Here is a 12,010-nt window from a genome sequence, read left to right on the forward strand (position 1 = left end):
TCGCTCTGGCTGCTGGGTACAGAATGGTTTAGAGGGAAACCAGAAGGAGGCAGGAAAACCAACTGGGGGGTAGAGGGAGGATAGAGCTTACAGGTGGAAGGTGATGCTGTCTTTGACTAGAGAAGTTACAGTGGGGAGGGACAAGTAGATTCAAAATCTACACGGCAGGTACACTCCTGAATAGGGTGATCAAGTATGGGAGATGAAAAAAAGAGAAATTACAAGGGGGGGTCCTAGGTTTCTAGGATGACTAACTAATCAGGTGGATGATAGCTCCTTTAATTATGATGGGGAACAATGGAGGTCAGATTGTGATAGAATGGGAAATCCAAAGTTTGGATTGGGATATGTTCAAGAAGAGAGGTCCGCATTAGCCAAGTGATAGTGGAGCTCATCAGCAAGCTAGGGCAGGGATAAACATTTGGCAGCCTTTGGCCAGTAGATGTGAAGCATGGGAACAGATGAGGTTGCCTTGAGCAATAATGTTGAGTGAGAAGAGAAGATGACCTAGGACTGAGTCCACAAGAAGTCCTGATGTTGAAAGTGCACAAAGATGAGCCAATGGAGAAGAAAGAAAAGGAAAGTCTAGAGAAGTAACAAGACAGCAAATGGAGCATGATGACACGAAAGCTAAGGGAAGACGTGATTTCAAGGAGGGAGAGTTCTATCATTGAGACAGTTGATGAGCGGGGTGCCCAGATGGCTCCGTCTCCATTAAGCCTCCCACTTGATTTTGGCTCAGGTCATGACCTCAGGGTCATGAGATCAAGCCCCACATCCAGCTCCTCACTGGGCATGGAGCCTGTTTAAGATTCTCTCCTTCTGAGCCTTGGTGTCCATCGAAAGATGAATGGATAAAGATGTGGTTTACGTATACAATGGAATATTCCTCAGCCATTAGAAACGACAAATACCCACCATTTGCTTCAACGTGGATGGAACTGTAGGGCATTATGCTGAGTGAAATAAGTCAATCGGAGAAGGACAAACATTATATGATCTCATTCATTTGGGGAATATAAAAAATAGTGAAAGGGAATAAAGGGGAAAGGAGAAAAAATGAGTGGGAAATATCAGAAAGGGAGACAGAACATGAGAGACTCCTAACTCTGAGAAACAAACTAGGGGTGGTAGAAGGGGAGGTGGGTGGGGGGTGGGGGTGACTGGGGGAGGGGGCACTTGATGGGATGAGCAATTGGTGTTGTTCTATATGTTGGCAAATTGAACACCAATAAAAAATAAATTTATTTTTATAAAAAGATTCTCTCCTTCTCCCTCTGCCCTGCTGTCCTCCCTTCCCACTGCATGTGCACCCTCTCCCCCTGCCTCTCTCTCTAAGAAAAGGGGGAGGAAGGGAAAGAAATTGATAAGTAATAAAGAAAAATGAACTGAAAAGCATTTAAGACTTCAGAATGAGGTTCAGTACAGTGTGGGATGAAAGAAGCTACTAGGCTAAGGTCAGAACAGCTGGAAATTATCTATAAAGGGGAGACCAAATAAGGCAGAATCTAGAACAAGGTGAGAAGTCTAGGAATTTTTTTAAAAAAGGAAATAGACCAGAGAGAGGCCTGAAGTATAGGTGACCTAAGAGAAGTTGTGCAAAGAAACTAACCCTAGAGTTTACACTTAATTCTTAGTAATTGCGTAGGAGTTTGTTGGGATTGTTCTTTACTGATTGTAGTATCTAGTAGAGAACTTCCTGTTGAGGAAGCAGAAATGAAGGCTTAGGAGTGGGCAGGTGGGAGAGGGAAAGTGGGGAAAGAATAAAAACCCTAGTGAGAAAACAGGGCTTCTGGAAACCTTCACTGGCTGCAGGCAGGCTCAGTCATGGTCATATGGGGAGAGCATGCTGCACTTCCTGAGTTATAGTGTCTCCACAGCTTCATCAGTCCAGAGACCTAAGCCCCAAGACAATGTCTATTGGCATCTTCCTGTTGGACATATCACCCACCTATCCTGAGACAGTGGTGCATGCAACAGGGAGGTTGGAATGATACTAGGAAGGACCCAGGAGAGAAGGAGGGACTCAAGGATTAGGAGAGAAGATAGGCATGACAGATGGAATGAGATCCCCCGGAAAGCAGAGGAGTGGATCCAGAATTCACAAGGACTGACAGACTTTCTAACGTCATGGAGGTTGGATGTGGGTAAAAATAAGTCTGTGGATACGATGGTGGAAAGTGGAAGGAATGCCAACCACCGTTTTCTTTGTGAGGCACAAAATCAGATGTTCCACTGAGAGCACAGAAAGGAACAGGGGTGCGAAGGTTAGAAGAGAGTGGAAGGAAGTATAAACTTTTTCACAGTGACTCAGCGGACAATGTAAATACAGCAAGAGACACCCAGTTAGGCAGAGTCAGAGCGACCGTGAATTAATAGTGCTGCCGATTTGCCTGGTTTTGTGTGTTTCAAATCAGGGATTTGCCAAAGTTTTCCTAATTCCTTCACCTACAGGGAAGCCTGACTGGATCCCAGGATTGTAAATTCAAGCCCCAGATTGCAGGTGGAGCCTGAAAAAAAGAAAAAAATTAGAGGTGCTCCTAATTCCTTCAGCTGCATTTGATTTTATTTGAGCCTCTAAAGCATTTTGTCCATACTTTGAACCTGCTTTTTACTACTTTATAATGTTTTATTTCCCTGCTAAAATATAAAACCCCAGAGTAAAGAGTGATGGTTTATTCATCTCTCTCCCTCAAAGCACCTACAACAGTTCTTTGCAAAAAGTACTTTATAGACATTTTTACGTTTAACTATTCAAGTACATAAAATGGTTCATTTAAAAATTTAGTTGTTTCAAGATCAAGTCTGCATAATCAAGAAATGGTAAAGACCTAGAAATTAAACTAAAAGCCGCAGTCAACAAAATCTGTTAAAATACATCTAGCTCTATCATGAAGGGCAGATATTTTTTTAACATCCTCCTGCCTCAGAAACTAAAGAATGGTGGCTCAGAGAACAAATTCCACAGCATGAGAATAGGAAAATCAATACTGAATGAACACAATTATCATCTAAAGACATATCTTACTCAGTGATTTAGCTCAGCATGGAGTCTGATACCTTCTAGCAACCTGAGAAGACATATAGAACTTTCTTTCTGGACATCTACTACCATTATTAGAGTACTACAGTTTAATATAGTTGTACAGTTAATACAATTATCGTTATATAATTTAGTTACCAGTTTTAACTAATAAGATAAAGTTATTTTTCAAATCAGATTTCCTATACATGAACATTTAAAAACCAGTAATTACCAAGTTAAAAAGATTCCGCCAGGAAATGACCAAAAATATAGGCAACATTTATCTTCAGACAAAATACCCAATTGTGGAGGGCAATGTTAACTCTTTTAGTATCTTTTAAACACTAAGCCTGTATTTCAACATGGACATGGTACTTCATATGCACTCACTTTTCACAATTCTTTCCTCAATTCAAATGTTTCAACCAAAACTTCAAGCATTTGAAATTGATTGTTGAGTAATAACTTCAGCTGACCTATTGGGAGAACACTAGTAGATGTCTTAATTTTTTTGTGTCAACTTGACTGGCTAGGGATGCCAGGATTACGTTATGTCTAGGTGTGTCTGAGAGGATGTTTCTGGACATGATCAGCATTTGCATCAGTGGGCTCAGCAAATTGTGCTCCTCAGTGTGGGTGGGCACCTTTTGGTCTGCTGAGAACCTGAATAGAACAAAAGGGAGATGAAAAAGGAATTGATCCTTTTCTCCTGCCTCATGGCTGAGCTGGACATTTCCTCTTCTCTTGCCCGCACACTGGGATTCATAGCATTGGTTCCTCTGGTTCTCAAGGCTTCAGGGTCAGACTGAACTATACTACAGGTCTTCCTGGGTCTCCAGCCTGCATGGCAGATTCTGGGATTTCTTAGCTTCAATAAACATGAGCCAATTTCTTGTAATTAAAAAATACATACATTTTTAGAAATACATACATTCTGTTGGTTCTGTTTCTCTGAAAAACCCTAATACAGTGTACATACAGATATGTTATCTGGTACTTCCCCAAATATACCCCACCAAATATCACAAGAAAATATATATCCTACAAAATATCCATTACAAAATTTTTTTAAAAAAGGATTATCCATTACTACCATGATATAAAGTGGTGACACTTAATGAGAATTTCTAAAATCCTTCAAAAATAAGCTATTATTTGATCAGACAACAGAAATTTTTGCTGGGAAATATACTTTCAGTACATTAGTTTTATAGAAATTGACTGCATTCAAGCAGAAGTTCACTTTATGTTATTTTCAGACAATTACGTATGTTCAAAATCTCACTGGTTCCTTCTTAACAGTCTGGTAAGTGCCAGAACTGATAGACTTCAATGATAATTTCTCTAGGAGGTCTGCTAAAAAAAAATCATGCAAAACCAAATGAAAGCCAAATAGTGATGATATATTTTGACATGGGCTGCAGCTACCCAATTGAATCAATCAAAAAGCTTATCAACAATTACAATGTAAGGGATTAGCATTGTGCAAGTTTGATATCAGCTATCAGTGTGAACTCTCCCAAGGCTTCCTCTGATCAACCAGCACCATTTTGACTCCCTTCTTATTATAAATGGGTTAAGATCCAGAAATGCCTAAGTAAAAACAAAGGCGATTTTTGCATACTATCTCATTTTTTTATTACCAGCTCCTAATGTTTTTCTCATAATATGAATAACTATTAACAGAAGAACGTTTCTTTTTATATTTCATGTAAGGCTTCAAAGAAAGAACTAGAATATTACCCATATCTGGTACCTCTTACACCTGAAAAAAGGCTTAAGTACAACTAATTACAATATTTGTGAACTTAGCTGTGTCAATACTACTCTAGATGAAATGTCCTTTAAATGAAAAGTTTTCCTTTTATTTACCTAGGATTCTAAGGCAAACCAAGAAATCACACCTTCTCTGAAATTGCACATTGTATACATATTGCAAAAATATTAAAAATTAAATAATTTAAAATTGAGTTAAATACATATAACAAGTTTAGGAATTGAAAGCTTTACTCGAACACAAAAAGCTACCCAAATAAAATTCCAGATTTTTAAAAACAATAAAACCTATTATTTATCTAAAAGTCAATATACTTATTTAGTGGCTATTAAGATAGCTGCATTTGCAGAAGATTTTTAAGGCAGTGAGACTACTCTGTATGATACTATAGTGGTGGATATAAGACATTATGCACTTGTCAAAACTCACAGAATGGACACCACCACAATTGAACCCTAATGTAATCTACGGACTTTGGGTGATAATGGTGTGTCAATGTAGGTTCATTGATTTTTAACAAATATTATCATCCTGGTGGGAGATGTTGATGACAGGGGGCGGTTGTGTGTACGTGGGGTAAGTGGTATCTGGGAACTCTTTGTACTTTCCTCTCAATTTTGCTGTGAACCTAAAATGGCTCTAAACAATAAAGCCTTTTGTCTCAAAGATTTAAAACACTATGATACAAGGTGATTTCTCTTGAAAGTTTATGTGAGTACTAATCAATATGCCATTTTTCACAAATCTAAGAAAAAAATTATTTCCAATGCAGTATTAGAGAGTACCTAACTTAACCCTAGGGAGTAGTATAACTTAACCCTAGGGAGTAGAAGCAAAGGACCTGTAAATTATGTATATTTTGTTCCTTGTGGAGATGGCACCCAGGAAAAGAGGAATTGTTTGAGAAAATTTTAATGAGATATACAGAACATCAGAACTAGAGGTATGCTAAAGCTACCCCCAAAATATCTTCTGGCCTAAAATATCACCATCTATCTCTTAGCATCTGTAGAATAAGGTAAGATAGAAAGGAAAATGGAAGATCACGATCACAGAGTGCCTGGTCCACTCAGCAAAACTAAAGTTGGACTTCTCAAGATCAAAGATGGTGTTATCTGTTTCTCCCAACAGTTGTTCTTTTTGGCCATAGCTTGTATACCCAACTAACCTGACATCATGCCCACATCCTGACTTCTGAGTACGTGGGGGAAACTGCTATAGAAAATATCTGCAGGGCGCCAGGGCGGCTCAGTTGGTTAAGAGCTGGACTCTTGATTTTGGCTCAGGTTATGATCTCAGGGTTGTAAGACTGAGCCCCATGGCTATGCCTTGAGTGAAACCTGCTTAAGATTCTCTCTCTCCCTCTCCCTCTGTCCCTCTCTACCAAAAAAAAAAATCAAAATAAAAAAGAAAGAAAATATTTGCTAAAAGATGGCTTCTTGAAAAACATGAGAAAAATAATATCATGGATATTATTGGAACAAGCAGTTTATATTTTTAAAAAGCTGAAAAAAAAGGAAGTGATAATCATAAAATATTGAACTTACTAATTAAGCTCATTTAATTTTGCTACTTAGGATGGCTCTATGGATGATTTTCTTATTCCAACTCCAACTAAAACAAAGGGCAAAATATTTGAGGGAGGAAAAACATAGCAAAATGTGAATATAATAGGTTTTCTACTAAACTTCAACCTTCTGGCATTTTCACTTATTCTTGTTAAAATAGTGTTCTATATTTGAAGTTTCTTGGAGATAAATAATGTACAAAGTGGCAATATGATGACTTATGGGCAAGAAATGAGAAACACAAGACACAAATTTTCCCTAAATACAGAAAAGTTGAAGTGGTTTCATTCATTTTTGCTTTCTGAGGGAAAATATGTAGCAAGAGGTAAACAGCGGAGTCAAGGTCTAAGCAATAATGACTAGCACTGAAATAGTCAGTAGTAAAGTCTTCTAACATGTCTAATAGAGATTTTGAATATCTAGGTAAAGCTTTAAAAAATCCATAAATGTAATACAGTAATAACTACCTATGGGTGAAATTCTCATTGGTTGTATAATTTATTTAGTTGCCCCAGCATACCACTCTTTATTTTATTTGTCTATTTTGGCACAGTTTAAAAACATTCTCTTTACTTTGGATATTTGATATAATTCATCTTATTTTTTATCGAATTTAATTTTCTACAAGATTCATTATAATTATGACCTCCATAAATAAGTTGACAAACGTATTGATTTGTCTCTTCTTATTGGTAGCAAATTGAAATTGTAAGTCTTCTAAAAGAATGTCAAGTTCTTCACCAAATTAATGTGTGATGTCTTCAAGATGGATTTAATTTGTGCCACTTGATAACAACCTTTTCTGGATTTGTAACTGTCTCTTTCCACTGATTTGCTGCTTCGGTGTGATTACTGTCTTCACTTATCCAAATCTGCAAAGGAACAGTACAATCATTTAACTTAACACAAAAACAGCAATTGGGTTCAAAATAGTTACTTCTTCTTACTGATGAAAGCCAGGTAGAAGTTGGGTTCACATTATTTTCAATTAAACGTCTTTTCATTTTTCCAAAACAACGTTAAAACATTTACTAATTTTGTATGATTCAATCCAACTTGAAAATTCAATGTGGAAGAAAAATTCAATATGAGATATTCTAAAATAATTTCTCCCCAAACAGTAATTAGTATTCTTCGTTATTCAATAGGTCTAGGAGTTCAACTTACAATTGATCCCAACCATTCAAAATCATCTTTGTAAAAGTAAGCTGAGATTAATCATGATATAAGTTAGACTGGTACAAAATGTACATTTTAAAGCACTTTTTACACTAGATAAAGCTATGATTTTAACTGAAATCTAAACTATAACTTTAGGTAATAGATATGAATGAATTTGAGAAGACCGCAGAGCATTATGCAAGTGTAAAGCATCATATCCGTCACAGGCCCCAGAGGCAAGGGGCACAAGGGGTGCAAAGCCTGAATTCTCACCTGAGCTTTAGTACTAACAGGTGCTGTTTGGAATTAACTCCTCTGACATTCAGTTTCTAATTCTTTTAAATAAAGAAACTGAAGCAAGTTACTAATTTTCAAACTTTTTCTCCTAAATTTCCTGGTCTTAAAGAACTTTTCCTTCAAATAAAATCTTACAAAGAACCTAATATATGCAACAGGTAATACCAGAGCACCTTGGCTGAGATGAGTGGGAGGCTCTGAGTCCACATCCGGCTCCCCAACCATGGTGGCTCCTAACGATACCAGAGAAGCCACAGGAACAGATGGCCAGCAAGAACCCTTCCAGAATTATTATTCTTAATTAGACTCTCAACCAAGAAAGTGGAATCACCAAAAAAGTTATCCTGAAAAATCACATGTCAAGAAAATCTCCCATTCCATTCATACATGGTAGCTGAGGCTTGAGGATATAGGAAAACTTTAACTGAATGCATTTCACAGGCCTCATGGTGACTACTCATATGACTTCTTGAGTCCAAACTCCTTCTCAAATAGGAATAAATAAAGAACAACAAAACTATAACTTTTTTAACAAATATTTTAGGTAGAAAATACATGAAGAAGTGAGTCAAAGAGTTAATATTAATCTTTGGAAATTCACACCTAATTGGAGGACTTCATGTAGACTGCTAAGAACATCTTGTTATCAAGCAGAAGCTTTTAAACCAATGATGTAGATTTTGGACTTTAAATGCTAGTCAAACAATCATAATGAAGATAAAAGACAATGGGCAGCTGCCATTAATCTACTCAGAGTAAAAGAAACTACAAGGGAAATAAGTCCCTATAGGATTGACAAGGAAGCAAGTGTTCTACTGTCTTACACAGACTACTAAAAAAATTTTAAGAGAGTAATCCAGACACTAAAATCATCCATCTAAATACCATCACAACCACTGCTAAAACTAATGTTTTCTAGAAATTCAAGTCTAATATAATTCAGTTGATAGCACACAGAGTTACATGTTAAATTTAACATGAAACAGAATGAGGTTGGGTATCTGCAGCCTTAGAAAAGTCTATTTAATTGCTTAGTGTCAGTACCATTAACTAGTCAATGGTACTGAAGATCTGATCTTTCTTATGGTATTTATAGTTGAGAAGCTCAGAAATAGACTCATTCTAAGATAAGCAGCCTAACTGCACAGAAATTCCAACTACTTGTATTAAAGCAAAATCTGACAGGATATCATTTTTGTGGCAACATTAAATTTTAACTTATGATGCTGTAGAAATTTATTCCATTCAACTTCAATTTTATCCTCCATTCCTTTTGTTAACCAACTGTTTCAATGCATAGAAAAGAGCAAGGAAAGGATCAAGGTAAAAAACTCCCTACTAACCTGCCCCACAAAGTGTCGTCTTCTTACAGAGCTCCGACTATAAAGCTTAATGAGAAAAAGAATTTCTTTTTCATTCTGTAAAAGTGGAAAAATCATAGTTTCTCCCCACTTTACTCTTCCATTGGAGGCTTTCAGTAAGCGGGTCTTCTTCTTATAAATCAACTCTCCTGAACTAAACATTGCCACCTTCACAAAAAAACCTAAAAAAATAAGAAGTTGTGATATGCAAAATTTTATTTTAAGTGCCATACAAAGATAGTATACCTATATATTATATTTGGTGTGAAAATAGATATAGACCACTTATAAAGATCCGAAGAGCTACAGGTATAACAGAAAACATTGCTAGTAAACTTGGTAATTTTAATCACACTTTACAAAGAACTACAGCAACCTTGAAGGAATTTAATCTTCCCCTAACCTGAATGCTATGAAAAAGAGAGGGGTCAACTCTTTGGACAGCTGGAGGAATCTAATTCCCAATTTTGCAGAGGTACAATTCTTTGCTTGAGACTCTAGAGGTTCAACAGATGCCCACTAAAGAAAATCTGTTCATTAAACAGATTGAGATGGACAGCTTCCAGTACAGCTTCCAGTAATGGTATAATAGCTGCACAAACTCATCTTCCCATACATAACAATGATAAACCCTGAGAAAAATTTAAAAAACAAACAAACACTGTACAAGACATTAAAGAATGATCAAAAACAGGAAGAAACTGAAGAGGAGTCAAGTCTTAAAAGATGGGAACTGTACTGGGCAAAATTCAGGTTTCTGAAGCTTTCCACCTAAGCACAATGCCCAGTCTGATGGACACACAGGCCAACAGTTCAGGCCGAGGGTGCAGTCTGACTAGTATGAGTCGTCACAAGGGAGAGCTGAGGCTGCCAGGGCAGCAAGAAAGTGAGCAAACTTCCAGAAAGGAGGCAGCTGTAAAGTGAGGAGCTAGTCGGACCATGAGATTTAGAAAATGCAGATGTGGATAATCCCAATTAGCAGTTTTGGTTAACGAAAGACACCCGTTGGTGTAATAAACCACATCTGTAGACTTCTCTCATGGCCTTGTTTCCTAGAACTAACCCTGTGTAGTCCTGGTGATTTGTTCTTTTCATGCCAAGTTGGATTTTATTTGCTTATTTTTATTTTATGATTCTTCCATCTATCTACACAAGTGGTAATAGTCTATAGCTATTTTTTCTATGCACTATTTTTTCTGTTTTGATACGAGAATATGCTCACCTCATAAAGTTACTTTTTCCATTGATTTTCATGCTTTGGAACAGCTTATATAAAATAGGAATTAAATGTTCCTTGAAAATTTGGTAGACTCCACCAGTAAAATCATCTTGGCCTGGTGCTTTTATTAGAGGCAATTCTTTAACTACCTACACATGGTTATCATTTTATTCAGATGTTCCCCTGCTTTTGGAGTGAATGGCAACATTTTCTTTTCTCTGAAAATCAGTTATTTTATATAGATGTTCAAATGAATTGGCAGTTTTAAATGATATTATTTATTATTGAACCTCTTCTGAATTTGCAATGTTATCCTCTTCCTTGTTCATGTTTTATTTTTTGCTCAATCCAACTCACTATAGGTTTGTCTATTTTATTGATCTTTTCAAAGAAAGGGCTTTGGGTTTTACTGATTATGTCTTTTTCTGTTGTCTTGATAATTATCAACTTCAACTTTACCTTTAATTCTTTAGGTCTACTTTCCTCTGTGTTTGTTGGGGTTTTCTTAGCTTCCTGAACTGAATGGCCAACTGCATTTATTGTTAGTCTTTGTAGTTACAGTGGACATCCAGACATCTTATAGAAGAATAAAGGAGCACTCCTACCATACCATACTCTTAGCCCTTCAGGTAGAACTGACCTCAAACTTCCAGCTCAGGGAACAGCCATGTGAACCAGGCCTAGATAACACAAAGTATCAGAACCCCTTCTTCTGCCCAAAGGAACAGCGAAGGAAAAGTGTTTTAGTGTTTCTGTTTGATATTTTTAGGTTTTTAAAATTAAGCTTCTAGTTAGAATGTTCAACAAAGGGTGTAGACCTATAGAAAGGATAAATTATCTAGGCTGGTGAAATGTATCTGACAGTCCTCTGGACACTCAATCTATATTAACTAATGAACTAAATAGGGAATATGATCAAATGGATAAAAACCAAGAGAGCATGGAAAGTTGTCACAATGACTAAAATGTAAAATCCAATAAAGTAATTTTAAGTTAAAAGTGTTTAAGTATTATGCTGAGTGAAATAAGTCAATCAGAGAAGGACAAACATTATATGGTTTCATTCATTTGGGGAATATAAATAATAGTGAAAGGGAATAGAAGGGAAGGGAGAAGAAATGGATAGGAAATATCAGAAAGGGAGACAGAACATGAAGACTCCTAACTCTGGGAAATGAACTAGGGGTGGTGGAAGGAGAGGAGGGCGGCAGGGTGGGGGTGAATGGTGACGGGCACTGAGGGGGCACTTGACGGGATGAGCACTGGGTGTTATTCTGTATGTCGGCAAATTGAACACCAATAAAAAATAAATTTATTATTTTTAAAAAAGTGTTTAAGTTCCATAATAAAAGCAACTAAGATTTTAATGTCAATTACTAAGATATGTAGGAAAAATTACCTTTTACTAATATCTTCTGAAGACTCCACTTTGGTTTTTTTTTTGTTTTTTTTTATAATAAATTTATTTTTTATTGGTGTTCAATTTGCCGACATACAGAATAACACCCAGTGCTCATCCCGTCAAGTGCCCCCTCAGTGCCCATCACCCATTCACCCCCACCCCCCACCCTCCTCCCCTTCCACCACCCCTAGTTCGTTTCC

General features: G+C 36.9%; 1 protein-coding gene across 5 annotated transcripts in view; it reads right to left on the minus strand.

Annotated features, from left to right (window-relative positions):
- Nucleotides 1-2,544: 2,544 nt before the first annotated feature.
- TC2N (tandem C2 domains, nuclear) overlaps nt 2,545-12,010 on the minus strand; it is a 71,088-nt gene continuing 61,622 nt past the window's right edge. For 4 of the 5 annotated variants that reach the window (XM_038544109.1, XM_038544111.1, XM_038544108.1 and 1 more), the window contains 2 exons: nt 9,172-9,371; nt 2,545-7,242 (listed from right to left, as the gene is read on the minus strand). In XM_038544109.1, coding sequence (XP_038400037.1) covers nt 7,132-7,242; nt 9,172-9,371 — 311 coding nt within the window. In that variant the 3' untranslated portion in view covers nt 2,545-7,131. Of the gene's footprint in view, nt 7,243-9,171; nt 9,372-12,010 lie in introns of those variants that run through there. The other variant, XM_038544112.1, reaches the window with a different exon arrangement.

This window comes from Canis lupus, chromosome 8 (assembly GCF_011100685.1).
Source record: "Canis lupus familiaris isolate Mischka breed German Shepherd chromosome 8, alternate assembly UU_Cfam_GSD_1.0, whole genome shotgun sequence".
NCBI classification, from domain to species: Eukaryota; Metazoa; Chordata; class Mammalia; order Carnivora; family Canidae; genus Canis; species Canis lupus.